We start from the raw sequence: 15,325 nt of genomic DNA on the forward strand, positions 1-15,325 counted from the left end.
AGACCGTTTTTTTAGAATGCAGACTACAGAGCCCCTAGGAGGCCCTCTGTTGTCTTCTTGTTGTCTATACCTTCACAGAGATCTTGATATTTGCTCTCTTTCTTCATTCTTGAAGGTGGAAGAGGCTCTATGAACCCACAGAGGACCTCTTTCTCTAAAGCTCTCACTGTCTGCCAAGTTCTAACCTCTGTTTGGTATTCTGTGGAATCTGGTAGATTCAGGAATTTGGTTACAAGTGAAATTGTAATATCAGTCAATGAGAATGCAACAGTTGTTAAAGACAACAGAGAAAGTAAACTGTCCTTGCTTGATTATGGTAGAAGACATCCTTTGTCCCATTTGAGGCAATTACTTAAGTTATTTTTATTTACAGAGTCATTTCATTACTATTTTCATGACTTTTCTGCTGCCAGGGTTTTATGGGGATTGATCATATGAATTCTGTTCATTGTCACAACAGTGTTGTTTTAGCTGGCACAGATCCGAGAATAAATATTTTCCATTATTGTCTTGTGAGAGTATTTTAGTTGTGTAACTAGAAATTCAAGTTAACATTTTATGAAAACTTTCCATCAGGACAACTTTCAGTTAGTGAATATTCTTGCAGAATCTCTAATCCCCACCCCAATTTATATGTTCAAAGCATATTTTCTAGAAGTGTCTGTATCAGTTACTAATAGTCCATTGTATAGGTGGATTTTGTATAACCAGTTCAGATGTGAATTCATTCCTCTAGATAGTGGGAATGCATGTGGGGGTGTTATTAAAGTAGCTGTCAGTCTCAAACCCTCCCAGCACTCCTCCTTCCATGTCTAGCAAGAAGTTCCAGGAGAAACTGTAAGCATTGGAGATTCTTTATATCTTTCAGAAGTGCTAAGGCAGCTATTTCTACTACAGAGTCTTGGGGCATTTATGACAGTGGTGTCTTTTGTTGCTGAGCTCAGAGGACACCTGTATTCTGTTACTTAGAAGCAATTGTACCATTAACTGAATCTGTGATTACACATAGTTATATTAGTTATTACACTGCATTTGTAGAGCCAAAGAAAGTTAGAGTATCATGAATTGAAAACACTTGTATATTAAATAGCCACTGCATATTAAGATGTTTTCTAGGTTTGCAAATGCAGTCTACCCTTCACCCTGTTCTTTTTGTTATGCCTTCTCCATTTTTCCCTTGTCCTTGTCATATACACTAAGAGGCTTTTTAAGCAGCATGATCTTCCTGGCTGCTACAGGAAGAAAATAATTGATGCAGCTCACCCTGGAGACCTTGTAAATGGAAAAGACTGATGGCTGCTGTTGTTGATCTGCCTGTTGCACCTGCTCCAGGGTCACCATACAAAACAGGAGGAAGAACCAAGACTTTGGTCTGCCAAAGGGAGCACAAACATGGAATGTGTGACTCCTGAGTGCTTGTGAGTGGAAGGTTTGAGGATGGGATGGGAAAGAAAGTAGCCCCTAATTTATTATCCTCACTTTAGACAAGAGACAGTGTACAAATAGTTGTTTGTTGTTTTTTTTTTTTTTTTAAGGAGAAAATTTACTTTCTTTCCTGTTTATCTCAGCAGTTGGAAACTCTCTCAAATACTTTCTCTTCTGGTTCCTTCCTGACTCCTGTTTTGTATCTGCCCATTTTCCCCAAGGAGGAGAATAATAAGAATAATTACAGTTCTGTTTTTCTTTCCCTGCCTCAATCACTACCTAAAACTCAAGAATGAACTTACTGAGCTCCAAGTGATCCTGTGATGTGCTGTGGATCAATGCCGTATCTTTCTCCTTTGCTTCTCCCACTGATCATTTCTTCCTCTATAATATCACCATTTCCTTCTGTTCCCACTGTCAGCTCCTGAGCCCAGACTCATCACGCCTTCCCAGGGTCTGCGAGCATTCTTGCCTCACCATCCCCCTCTTGATCTTATCATTTCACATTTCATGAATATGGCAGGTTCATGTTCAAATATATAATTATTTATACAGTTACCTATACAAGTATCCCATGACCACCGTGATCTGGTCCAGTCTTATATCCCATTTTCCCCCTAACCAGCCCAATTTTGTCTCCTCATGGTTCTTGAGCCTGTTCCATCTCCATCTCTGCCATGTCCTTCCTTCATGGAATTCCCACTGCCCTTCTGGCTGCTTGATGCCTCCCTCTGCATCAAGGACCAGCTCATGTGATACTTCCACTTGCCACTCAAACTCACATTACCTTCTCCCTTTTCTGAACTTCCATAGAACCTTTTCACGACATTTGACATTTTTGTATTGTTTACACATCTTTTTATGTATTGATCTCCTCAATTGTTGGGAGCTCTTTTTTATAGCTTATGTACTCTTATTCTTCAGAGACAAGCTTTTTTTGCACCTCAATCTGTGTGTGTGTGTGTGTGTGTGTGTGTCTGTGTGTGTGTGTCTGTGTGTGGGGATGGTGGTGCTGGGAACTGAATCCAGAGCTTTGTATGTGCTAGGCATGTGCTCTACCACTGAGCTGTATCCCCAGCCCTGCACCTCAAATGTTTTAATATACTCTGGAGGATATTTTTAAAGACCTGCAACAATGTTAGCCTTGTCTTTTTATTGCAAAATTTCCATTCCAGATTTATTTGTCCTCTCTTCTTCCTTCCTCATGGATAAATAAAACAAAGAACATCTGTGCACAGTAGTGGTTGGCTATCCTTCCTGCCACTAAGTTACTTAACACAGCAGAGGAAAAAGGGAGAGAAGTTGGGTCATGAAGTGACTCAGTGCTCCTGTGATTTCACTAAATGTTTCTTCACCAGTGATAGGGTCAAGACTCCACTTAGCATTTAACAAGCTAGAAGATGTCAGTAATTGTTCCACTATGGTTTACTCAAGTCTAAACATAGATGTTAGGACATCTAACAAAATTGTGTGTGTGATCAAATGACTTACAAGCCACAATAAATATATACACCATGAAATCTTCAAAGAGGTTATGAAGGAGCTGATTAGACCTCTAGTACTTACCCTTAAGCCAGCATTCCCCAAAGTCATTACCAAGTCACATCCCTTCTGAGGTATGAAGAGTTCTCCTGTCAAGTAGATTGAAAAACACTAAACAAAATCTCTTTTGTAATGTGCATTAAAAAATTAAGAACAATGATAAGTGCTGAAGTAAGACCTTTCTTTAATTGAACTCTTCTAGAATTTAGTAGATTATAAAACCTTTTTTTCCTCTAAGATTTGGTTGTTAAAAATCCAGATTTTTCTTGCTACTAAAAACTAAAATAAATAGCAGAAAGATCAGTAGAGTGAACAGAAGGACATGGGTAGCGGGGAGGAGAGGGCAAGAGGAAGTACTGGGGACTGAATTAGAGCAAATTACATTTTATACTTTTATAATTATGTCAAAATGAATCCTAATGTTTATATAACTAAAAAGAATCAATAAAAAAATTTGGAAGACCTAAGGGCCTGCAGCCCATATCCTTAATGGCCAGTACAAGACTGGGCTGCATCAGTAGTGGCTTCTGGTTTAGAGGGGGCATTTACTTTCTGATAGGCCACAGTCCTCACCTGTCCTTATTGATTTCAATGCTTATTTATGTTGACTACCTGGGTCCATAAAACATTTGGACTTGTGAACCCCGATCCTGGATGTCAGTAGATCCATCATAGTAATATTTAACTTATCCAGGGAAATCTCCACTTGGGTGTTAAGAAGACATCTCACACTTAATGTCTAAGATTGAACTCTTAGTTTTCCTCTCCTGTCTGCTCCTTTCCAGTTTTCACTCTCAATAAATAACAACTCTGTTCTTTCAGTTGGTGTGCCCCCAAGCCCAGGAATCATCCTTTGTTTATGTATTTCACAATCTGCTTCCAAACCACCAGCAAATCCTATAGATTTTATCTTCAGGATATACCCAGATTCTTACTGCTCCATACCACCACCTCCCCTACCACCCTGCTCTGAGCCACAATCATTTTTCACCTGTACTATTGCTGTAGTTTTCTACCTGGTCTCCCTGCTTCTACCCTTGCCCAATCTACAGATCATTTTTTATGGAGCAGAATATTCCCTTCAAAATGTTAAGTCAGATCAAACTACTTCTCTGTACAAAGCCTCCAGTGACTTCCCATCTGTCTCCAAATAATAACTGAATTGTTGACTGTTGTCATTTATAACCTGGTTCTGCCTAACTCTGATTCCCATCTCCTCCCATGTTCCCCTTCAGATGGCTCTCTCCAATATGCTCCTCAGATATGCCAAACATGTTCCCACCTCAGGGCCTTTGCATTTTTTGCTCCCCTTATCCTAGCTAGGTTTTCCTCCAGCCATCCCTGGCTTGCCCATACACTTAAGCAAGTTTTCAAATGTACTCTCTTTGGGTAGCCTGCCCTGCTATCCCTAAATGTCGTCATCACTCACTATCTACTTTGCTGAGTTCATTTTACTCAAAGCACTAATCACCACTGGTATGGTATATCTCTGGTTATATATTTCTTTCTCTGTTTATGTCTGTATCCATTTCCTCTATTCCCTGTCTTGAGAATGTAAGTAAGTTCCACGAAAACAAGGTTTTCTTTATTCAATAACGTATCCCTAGCCCCTTGTACTCATGCTGTGTGTATGGTGAGCATGCATATGGTCAGCTCAATATAAATTTGAATAAGTGAATGAAGAGTTGGCATGGAGGGGAGATTATAAACCAGGCTCCAGATGCCTGGATAGCTGTGGAGGAATTATCATGCAATCAAGAGATGACAGCAAGAAGGGAAAGTGGTAGAGCAGAGAATTCAAGTCTCACAGTGCTGGATTGGGGGAGTAGAAGGCTTATCCCCAGGTCACAGAAGGGAGCTGATAGCTCAGACCCTTCCACCTGCCTGACAGTGTGTGTGGGTGGGGGGTGGGGGGACAAATGACTGAGGTGTGTGAAGGAAATGGTGTCAGACAAAAGCAAAGATTTGGGAGCATTCTGCACATATGTGAAGAATATTGGTAAGAGCGGGAGGTAATCTATTTTTAAAACTGGGGTTATTGTTGCCTAGTCAATCATGGTACTTATTTTATGGTAATGGTTTATAATAGGGTCATTATGTTTGTGACCCCTTGACTGCATTTTGTTTTTATGATTATTTTTATACTTTCATATTTTGGAGAATTTTTTTAGAAATATAATGCCTGAGATCACCCTGTGAAGACAGTTTCAGGAGTTCTGAGTTCAGGTCCAAAAATTTGCATTTTGAAAAACAAGACTTGCATTTGAAGCAATTATTATTTTTTGTATTATTATTGAGACATACCAGAAAATCAGATGCAGTGGCTCTATGAATGTAGGGATTGGAATGCATAATTTCTAGATGATGGTGCCTACTCTGAGTGAATTATCACAGTGCTACCAGTTTAGGTCTTATAAATCCTTGAGTCAGTCTTTTTGTTGCATAAATCAAAAGAGAAATGCCAGCCATTCTTTATAATTATTTAGAGTTTGCGAAAGCTCAGAGATCATAAAATAAAGTATCTTTTAAGGAAAAAAATTATAAATTAGAGACTGATGATTAATCTTCTTGCCAGTTTTTAATCCAGTATCATGATCAGTCCTTAACAATTACAGAAGATTTTGAGTAAGTGGGTATCCAAAATTTTTCCTATATCTGATCAAGAGCAACTCATTTCAAAACCAACAGTGGCCTATTCAGTTAATGCCCACTGATAGCATGTGAAGGCCATCCCAAGAAGGGATTCCATGGGACTGTGGGCTGGCGTAACCTGACTGGTAACAGGATCACCTGGTCTGATAACAGCAGCATCTTCTGTACATGCCACTTGCATTATAAGAGAAATGGTGCCTAGAAAACCAGAGAGTAAAAAATGTTCCTTGTTACCATCTATACTTTATGAACAAGATTTTCATGACAAGTTTTTATGACAAACAGTTTAAATATATCTCTCAGCATATCTGTGAACTGAGTGGGATGATGCCCCCGGAGCATCATCTTCAAATAGCTTTGTTAAATGAAATTACCAAATTGCTGCTCTGAAACAGGGTCTCTCTCTGCTGAATCTGAAACTCATTTCCATCTTTGCATTGTGTGAAATATAATGTTCTCTCAAATTAAAAAAAGGTTCTAATTTTTAGAGAAAAAAATTCAAGCATCTTTGATTTGATACCTAACCTCCAATTTAAATCACCTCCAATCTTATTGGTGAGGAGCAATAGAACTTAAATTCTTCATACTATATAGAATTCCAGTGGACCTGCATGTTCGCAGGTTGACCCTGAACCCAGCTGTCATAAAAATACTGACCTGATCTGAAAATCTAAATCTTTTGGTTCCAAGTATTTTTAAGTTCTTGAGTTGCTTCTGATTTCAGTTTAATCTTTTTGAGATCCTATCTATTCCATGGAACTAACATTTTAGGACTTGGAATCAATGTCAATAAGAAAATAACAATTGATAGCAAAATTTCACACTGTGAAATTTTGTGATTTAGATGCATTTTTCAAATTGGGTATTCTGAGAAGTCTAAATATTAAATGGCAATGTTCATGAACAAGCTGATAGTACAATACCAGCAACATCTAATATTTCATTAACACTCACTATGAAAAGCTGGCACTATCTGCACCTTTTTCAGAGAACTAAACTATAGCCAAAAGAGGTGAAATATCTTGCCCATAGCTACTGAGCAGTGAAGATAGAATTTGTTCCCTGGAGCCCTGTTTTTGGAGCTCCTATTCTTGGGCTTTCCATTGGTTGATCTGTTGTAAACCTAGTCAAGTTTGATGTCCAGGGGAGAGCCTTCTGTGTACTTGTAAGTGAACTTCATAAGTCAGCATTTGTCAATCACTTCTGAGTTATGTTTGCCTCCTCATTTTTCCCATAGCAATGATAGTGATTTTTCACAAGCTCATTGACCTGGGAAATTACAAACCAAATGGCATGTAGACCAAAATGTTTATAATTATCATGGAGTGTTGGTATCATATGTGAATTTTATGTTATCTGTGCTTTTCTGAATTTTCTGTGTTTTTTACTACATGTATTGCTTTTGGAATGAGAAGTGTTGATCATTTGTTTACTGAAAACTTCTATAACCCTTTTTCATTAAAGGCAATGAGCATCCCACAGCTTTCTTTGTTTTCCCTATCATTTGAGGATCCCTGTCGCTTGGTGTTTACAGTATGTGTTCAGTGCATGTCGAATGTGCTGAAATTGAGACCACTGGAAAGAAATTTGCCACCTGGCACTAAGATGCTCATTGCATCATTCTGGCATGAGAATCTATTCATTGCTTTCCCTTTGGCTCTCTGGGCTTGCCTGTATCAGTTCTTTACCTTGTACTAGGTTAGTTTGGAGGAGCATTTTTATAGGAACAAATCTGTTTCTTGGATTCAAGATTAATAGTGCCTATTAGATTCTCAGGCATAACACCAAGTGGATGGAACCACAGTAAAATCTGATAATGAACCCCAGAGGGTCTCTCATTCTGTAGGTTGTTGATGAGGCCTGAGAATCTTCATTACAGAAGGGCCCAGGAGACCGTTATTCACTGGGGTTTGGAAATATTGCTTTTACAGAATACATTTGTAGGTGCTTCATTAGGACTATAAAAACATTATAGGACCAAAAGTCTATAAAACTACTTTTTTTAAATTTTATTTTTAACTGAAACAAATAGAAAATTTTACTTTCCTCCTAGACTGTGAAATACTCTCATACAACTAAAGGGAAACTTCTTAGAATATTGTGTATTTCATATGTCAAGTGCCAGACTTCTTTACCTCAAATCCAAATAAAGATCTGATTTTGTAAAATTTATTATAACCAGAATTGGTGTGGTTTCAGGGAAATGAGCAGTTCATGTGCAACTGCTAAGCATTTTAATTGATTTTGCTTTTTTGAAGGGAGATTTAGCAATATGTGTCTAAAGTCTTTAATAAAGTAATATCATACATCAAACAAGTAAATCAGCCTCTAAAAATTATATTCTAGAACATAATTAAAGACACATGTAAATATTTCTGTGTAGAAATGTTTATCAAAGTAGTCTTATAGTAGTAAAAAATTAGAAGTTGTCTAATGTTCAACAGAGATATTTAAATAACCTCTATCATAACTGCTCAGTGAAATATTACATAGCTGCTAGAAGGTTTTTGAAGACTATTTAATGCTATGGGGAAAATTATATATTGTTAATTTTTTTAAAATTCATTAAATTGAAAAATAGTATAATTCCAATTTTATTTTTAAGAATTGAGTGTTTATGGGGTTGGGGTTGTGGCTCAGTGGTAGAGTGCTTGTCTAGTATGCATAAGGCATTGGGTTCAATCCTCAGCACCACATAAATATAAAATAAAGATATTATGTCAACCTAAAACTAAAAAATAAATCTTTTTTAAAAAAGAATTGAGTGTTTATGTGTTCAAAAAAAGATGAAAGAAAATATACCAAGATACTGAGTTTATTGCTTTATTGAAGATGATTTTAAGTTCTTATTTTTTACTGTTTTCCCCCCAAAATTTCTGCAGTGAATATGTATATGTGACTTTTAAGGTTGTATTTGTCAATTTAATTTTGTGTGTGTCTTTGAAACAATATTTGAAATAGAATAAATAAAGTGAAAAGCCCTAACTTCACAAGTATAAGGTAAAAAGTTAACTGAATATGAAGTACATGCCACACAAGACCTTGGCACAAGTTTCTAAAACCCCTTTGAGGTGCTGAGGCATCAGCTGGGCCACCTTTGTACTCTTTACAACTTGCATCTAATCTCATGGTCATTGAATCATGCCTGAGCAGGAACTTAGACACTGTAGATATTACAGCAAATATGTATTCATTCTGTCATTCGTCAAATATTTATGAGTACATAAGACATACCATACATGTACATGCTCTGAGTTTGCAAGGGGGATTAAAATAGTCTGATTCTGCCTCAAATGTACATACATAAAGGTTAACAGATTTTTCTTGCTTGTATTGTTAGCAAAATGTTGTGAATGATTATTATGCTGAAAATCTTTTTGTATTCTGGGTAATTGTGAAATTCTTGTGGAAAATCACAAATTATATTTAATATTCTTTTCAACTCACAGGGACTGTTCTCCAGCCTTTTAAATTAACTCTATGTGTTCTATAGCCTTTGCTCCTGAAAGGGACTAATATTTGTGCACATTATTTGCTATTTGTAATTTGTGTTGCTCTGGTTTCCATTGGTTGTGTTTGCTGTCAGGTTTTAAAAATACAGTATAAGGAATGAGTTTACCAGTTAGTTCTGGTTCTGATTCTGCCTAAAAACAACCATGGGAATCAAAAAGCTATTTATTTCTACTCCTTCATATTCAAGATCACTGCATTATTTCACAGCAATTAATGGAGCCCTTAATGAATTCAAATGGTATTTTTATAAGGAAAGTTTTCCAAAAAGAGACCAATAAATATGGAGCTATAGACGTTGGTTTGTTATAACCTTCCCATTTCTGTGCAAGAAGAATCAAGACTGTGATTACTTTGTTTTTTCCCTTCAGTTTTTCCCAGGTGTGCTATGTAGACTTTCTCTATCTAATAATTCTATAATTTTCTACTTTAATTTTAGCAGATCTTATATGGAAGCTTACAGTTATTGCTCTTCTGCTGTCTTTCAGTGAAGGCAAGATTATTGTTATAGAGTGAATAGTTGGATTACTACCTTTCTAGCTGTGGCCTTTTAGGTTCAATGATTTTAATATTTTATGCTATTGCAAAGAAAAATAATTCTTGAATGGATTTATTAAGACAACAGCATACATCTCCTATGCATCCTCCACCACAGCTGTTCAGATGAATGCAGAATCCTGTTGCCACCGCTGCCATTGCTTTCCCATTTGTGTGTACCTGGTACATCTGTCTCCACTCACATTGACAGCTCTTTCAGTAAATTCTGATGTGTAGTTCACAAGGTGGTGCTGATCACAGGTACTGGGTTGACTGGATAAAGAGATGACCAAGTAGTGTGTGGATTCACCCCTTGCAAAAGGGCTCCTTGTAGAGTGTTTATAGGCATCTTTCTGTGGCAATAGGAATATGTAAGGTTTCTAGACATTTATTCATATAGTATTGACAGATGGATAGTAGGTACCCTTCATTGAGTGTCTGCTGTCTACCAGCCTCTAAGCAATACTGTACATACACTGAGTGCCCACTCTGTGACTTGCAATGACTTATAAGGGAGCTATTTTATCCCCATTTTATAGACAGAGGACACTGAGAATGAGAGAGGTTAATAGTTTGTCTAAATCACATAGTAAATAAAATGAGATTTGGTATGCTGGTCTGTGTGACTGAGAATCTTAATTCCTTTCTGTACATTGTATACTGTATCCCTAAGGTAAAAGCTAGATGATTTACTCTTAGTTCTTGAAAATTAGAAACTGAAAATTAACCTCAAGGTAACTCAAAGTTAACAAAAAAAAAAAAAAAGAAAATTAACTTTGGGTGTTAAAATACTTAAAGGGTTCTATAATCTTTTCCTTTTTGTTTTACTCGTTTCTACCTCTCCATACCCAGAGAAGGTTGTGGTAGGGTGTGCCTGGTGATGTATTCATTTAGTGTTGAGGACCTATATGAAATTGCTGTGGTTTTTTGTCAATTTACCTTAGTGTTGATTTCAGTAGAAGACAATATTTGAAAGCTTGGACTTTAGAATGAAATCTTGACTGACATTCACTTACTGACTTTGTGCTCCCTTAGCTTCTCTATGCCTCATGGTTCATTCAGCCATGAAATATACTTAACTGTCACTGTTCAACAGCTGGATATGGAGATGTTATGAAATAGTCCATGTAAAGCATAGAGGCAGGGATAAAGTACTGAATAAATACTAACTGCTATCATCACTATCACCAGTATCCTGTGAAGCTTAATAGTATCACTGAAATAGTATTGCTGTGTTAAAATTAGCTGTAACTAGAAGAAAGACAAGCCTAATAACCAAAAGCTTGAAATAATTACTTTAGAAGTTTCTAAAGTATTTCAGATACTTTTCTTTGAAAATATTTTGTGTAATTTGTGAACATAAAAGCAGCTCGTATAAGACAGGTGAACAGTATTGGTGAAGTTAACATTCACAGAGCAGTAGTCCAATTTTCTTACTGTCCTAAACTTGTATGAAAAGTGAGTCTATATAGAAACTTGTAGCCACAGCCTAAAATATTTCTAGCAATTCCTTTATACCTCTAAAATGAAATCAAAGTAAATAAATGACAAGAAGCCCTGTTCATCATATCTTCTGGAGTCATGTTCCTCTGCAACTGAACCGCTCAGCTATCACTAAGGGTCTCATTGTCTGTTTACCACTTTGATACTGAGGAAGCAGGACTACAATTATGTTGGCAGATTTCCACCCGCTACTCAGGAGCTTTGAGACCAGCAGACGCTAACCCAGGGGATATACTTTCATCAAGTTACAGAGCTGCAGTAAAGTATGTGTTCTAGACTCCTCATCTGAGCTAAATATGCATCAATTTCCTCTGAGCAAGGGGAACAAAGGGTGGGTAAGTACTTCCACCTTGCCTGTGTGGTCTAGGTTCCTTTAAAAACTGACCTGAAAATTAAGTTATAATTGTAATACTTAAAGGAAATTTGATTTTAAAAGAATAATGACTGTGTTTATGTAACCCCTTATTTAACTTGCTTATATAACGTGTATAACACCTTCAAGGTGATGGCATGTGTTTCCAAGTCACTGTGAAGGAATATGAAAATAGCCATCTTGTGACAAAAAGCACAAAAAACTTACAGTACAAATTATTATCTTAAAGGAAGCCATATGCAAAGAACTAATTTTTTAACTGTAGATGTTGCAAATTCTAATGTGACTTGTTCCCCATTGACCAGTCAGAGCTATAAACTAAATAAGTGCTCTGTGGTTAATCCACTAGATTTTTCATTTTTAAAAGTTGTGTTCTTTAAATGTTTTCAAAATTTTTATCCAATAGGAGCTATGCTAATTTTTATAATGTCAAAATAAGCTAGACAGTAGTTTCATGTCTAATCATGTATTAATGATGTTAGGAGATTGTTCTCTACAGATTAATCAGAAAACACCAAAAAGGTTAACAATTTTCCTTTTTCTTTTTTTGTGGTGCTGGGGATCAAACCCAGGGCCTTGCACTTGCTAAGCAAGGGCTGTACACTGAGCTACATAACATACAGTGGGAAGAGTCTTGTCTGGATGTGTTGTGGGTAAAAGAGATGGGGTACCGCAATGAAGGTGAGCCGGTCCCTCCTCTGAGGGCACCAGTCTGAATGGTGTTTGAGACTCCGTATATTAACTTTTCTTTATAGCTGCTGATATTAAAAATACAACATTCAAGGGCTGGGTTTGTGGCTCAGTGGCAAAGCACTTGCCTAGTATGTGTGAGGCACTGGGTTTGATTCTCAGCACAGCATATAAATAAATAAAGGTCCATCAATGACATAAAAAATAAAATAAAATTTTTAAAAAACACAGCTTTCATCTACTTAGGTATTTCATTTAAAATAATGAGCAGCCAAGTATGTGATTACATAGCTTTAGATATATGTATTTAGTTTAAAGAACCATGAGTTTTAAGCCATTCAAGGCAATTGGTTGGTATTATTATTATTATTATTATTATTATTATTATTATTAGATAGATAATGATGATTCAATTCTAATAGTATACAAATATAAGACTGACAAATTTATGGAAGAGCTATTGGTTTGTTATAATACTGGAGGTTTTTTAGAAGCTGTTTGTTACAATAATGAGAATCAGCTGGTAGTTTTATAAATTGTGCTTTAATATATATACATACATACGTTTGTTAATAAAAATACTAATTCACTTTATTATAGTTCAGTAAATGTTTTTAGATTCTCTATGCTTTGGCAAATGAACATGTGGGGCTTATATTTTTCACTCAGTCTTAATATGCACTGTATTATACTGTATTTGAAATGAATACACCTCTTCTTTCCTTCCATAATATAAACTATTTTGCATATTCAAGTGGAGAAGAAAGTAATATTGTGTGCTTTGTGCTAGGTACTGGGGTACCTATCTTGCAGATATCAGTCCTGGTTAACATGGTTATTACCCTTCTGATCTGCAACATTTTGGCAACATTTTAAGAATTCCCCAGCATCTATAGATGTAGGATTCACATTTATCACATTTCAAATATACAAATTTGATTTCTATGTCTGTGTATTGATTTGGAAATTAGGGGACTTTGTCCCCCATGTTTCCCACCCCCACCCCCGGCCAAATTGCTTAAGTTAATCCTTAATTCCCTGCCTACGTAGTTGCTAAGGTCCAGTTTTGCTTTTCTTACTTTGTGTGTATGTGTGTGTGTGTGTGTGTGTGTGTCAGGGGTGCGGGGCAAGGGAGTTGAAGAGGGAGGTGAATTGGTGATATAAGTGTGTTTTATTGCCCAGCAACCTACAAGTATGGGAAAGGAAAGAATCCTTAATGAGAAGCTCAGACCAAACATACCATCTGGAAAAACTAAAATGAGCTAAAGCAGTAGCCATGTAGGACAGGGTGAATGCATGGTTTATAAAAATATGTTTAGCATTATTTGGTCTTTTGTCTGAGAAGACTCTTTCTAGAACATAAGCATCACAAGAACAGTTCTCTCATCTTAGTTCTCTGTCACCCTGTCATCTGTGTCTGGCTCAGTGCACTGCAGTACCAGTAATGACTGATTATTAAATGAGCAAATGAGTGAGTGAATGAATGAATGAATGGCTCATTTCACTGACATTGTCAGATCTTTTGATTTATTATATTTATTTTACTGGAATTTTGTTGGTGATCTATTAGAAAGTGAGTGAACTTGCTACTAAATGTGTGTAGACTTATAAATAGTTCTAACTCTTGATTAAAAAAAAATGGAAGTGTTGGTGAAAATGTGGGGGAAAAGGTACACTCATACATTGCTGGTGGGACTGCAAGTTGATGCAGCCAGTCTGGAAAGCAGTATGGAGAATCCTTGGAAAACTGGGAAAGGAACCATCATTTAACCCAGCTATCCCTCTCCTCGGTCCATAACCAAAAGACTTAAAAACAGCATACTGCAGGGACACAGCCACATCAATGTCTATTGCAGCACAATTCACAATAGCTAAACTGTGGAACCAACCTAGATGCCCTTCAGCTGATGAATGGATAAACAAACTGTGGTATATATACACAATGGAATATTATTTAGCAATGAAAGAGAATAAAATCATGGCATTTGCAGGTAAATGGATGGAGTTGGAGAATATAATGCTAAGTGAAGTTAGCCAACCCCAAAAAACCAAATACCGAAAGTTTTCTCTGATATAAGGAGGCTGATTCGTAGTGGGGTTAGGAGGGAGAGCATGGGAGGATTATGTGAACTCTAGAGTAAAGGGGTGGGAGGGGGAGGGAGCGAGATGGGGGTAGAAAAGATGGTGGAATAAGATGGACATCATTAACCTAATTACATGTAGGAAGACACGAATGGTATGAATATACTTTGAGATATGAAAAATTGTGCTCTATATGTGTCATATCAAGTGTAATGCATTCTACTGTCATATATAACAAATTGGAATAAAATAAATAAATTAAAAGAAAATAGTATCTGTCCAAGATCTGAACAAATCCCCAGTTTATCACTCACAGCACATCTTTGTTTTTGTCTCTTCCATGAAAGACATCCACACAAATATGAATACTCAGCCATATTTTAAGTTTCTCTTTCATAATTCAAGTAAACCTGGAAATGGAAAGATCAGAGTCTCAGCTAATACTTACATTGTCCTTGGATGCTATGACTGTCAGATTAGGAATTCTTCCTAATATCTGTTCTCAAAATACCTCTTATTTTTTCTGCTTCTGCACAAATGAGAGAAAGAGGAACAATTCTTCAACCTTTCACATCACTTATTTTCTTCCTAATAAATGTTTTAACAAGTACACGAAGGTAGGATACATAAAATGTATAGCCTCTTATTTTCAAGGTAATAAAATTAACCAAAATCTTGAAGATTATAAAGAAATTAGGATAATTTGGCTTTTGTCAAAGTTTTCTTCATGAAAAAAAGCAAATATTAATCTAAAATCTTTCCTGTGATAATCCAAAAATGGAGACTTTGATAAAACAAAATATAAGTCCTGTTCATTGAAACAGTGAGGTGTAATTACCAAAGTGATAATGTCACATTTCATTTTCAGCCTAAACTGAATGAATATTCATGGAGTTTCTCTGGTTCCTTTCAGATCTGTCCCTCCCAAAGAAAGTGCTTATTTTTTCCCCAAATATACAAGTAGTACATGTTTTTTAAGAAGACTTTTTAACCTGAAAGCTATTGAGAAAA

General features: G+C 36.4%; 1 protein-coding gene across 20 annotated transcripts in view; it reads left to right on the forward strand.

Moving 5' to 3' along the window:
- Positions 1–15,325, forward strand: part of Osbpl6 (oxysterol binding protein like 6) — a 193,966-nt gene that overhangs the window by 118,397 nt on the left and 60,244 nt on the right. Inside the window, exon 1 of one of the 20 annotated variants that reach the window (XM_048808022.1) lies at positions 10,931–11,504. The exons of 18 other annotated variants lie outside the window; for them this stretch is intronic. In XM_048808022.1, coding sequence (XP_048663979.1) covers positions 11,466–11,504 — 39 coding nt within the window. In that variant the 5' untranslated portion in view covers positions 10,931–11,465. Of the gene's footprint in view, positions 1–10,930; positions 11,505–15,325 lie in introns of those variants that run through there. One more of the 20 variants, XM_048808025.1, reaches the window with a different exon arrangement.

The sequence above is a fragment of the Marmota marmota genome, unplaced genomic scaffold, assembly GCF_001458135.2.
Source record: "Marmota marmota marmota unplaced genomic scaffold, marMar, whole genome shotgun sequence".
In the NCBI taxonomy this organism is placed as follows: domain Eukaryota; kingdom Metazoa; phylum Chordata; class Mammalia; order Rodentia; family Sciuridae; genus Marmota; species Marmota marmota.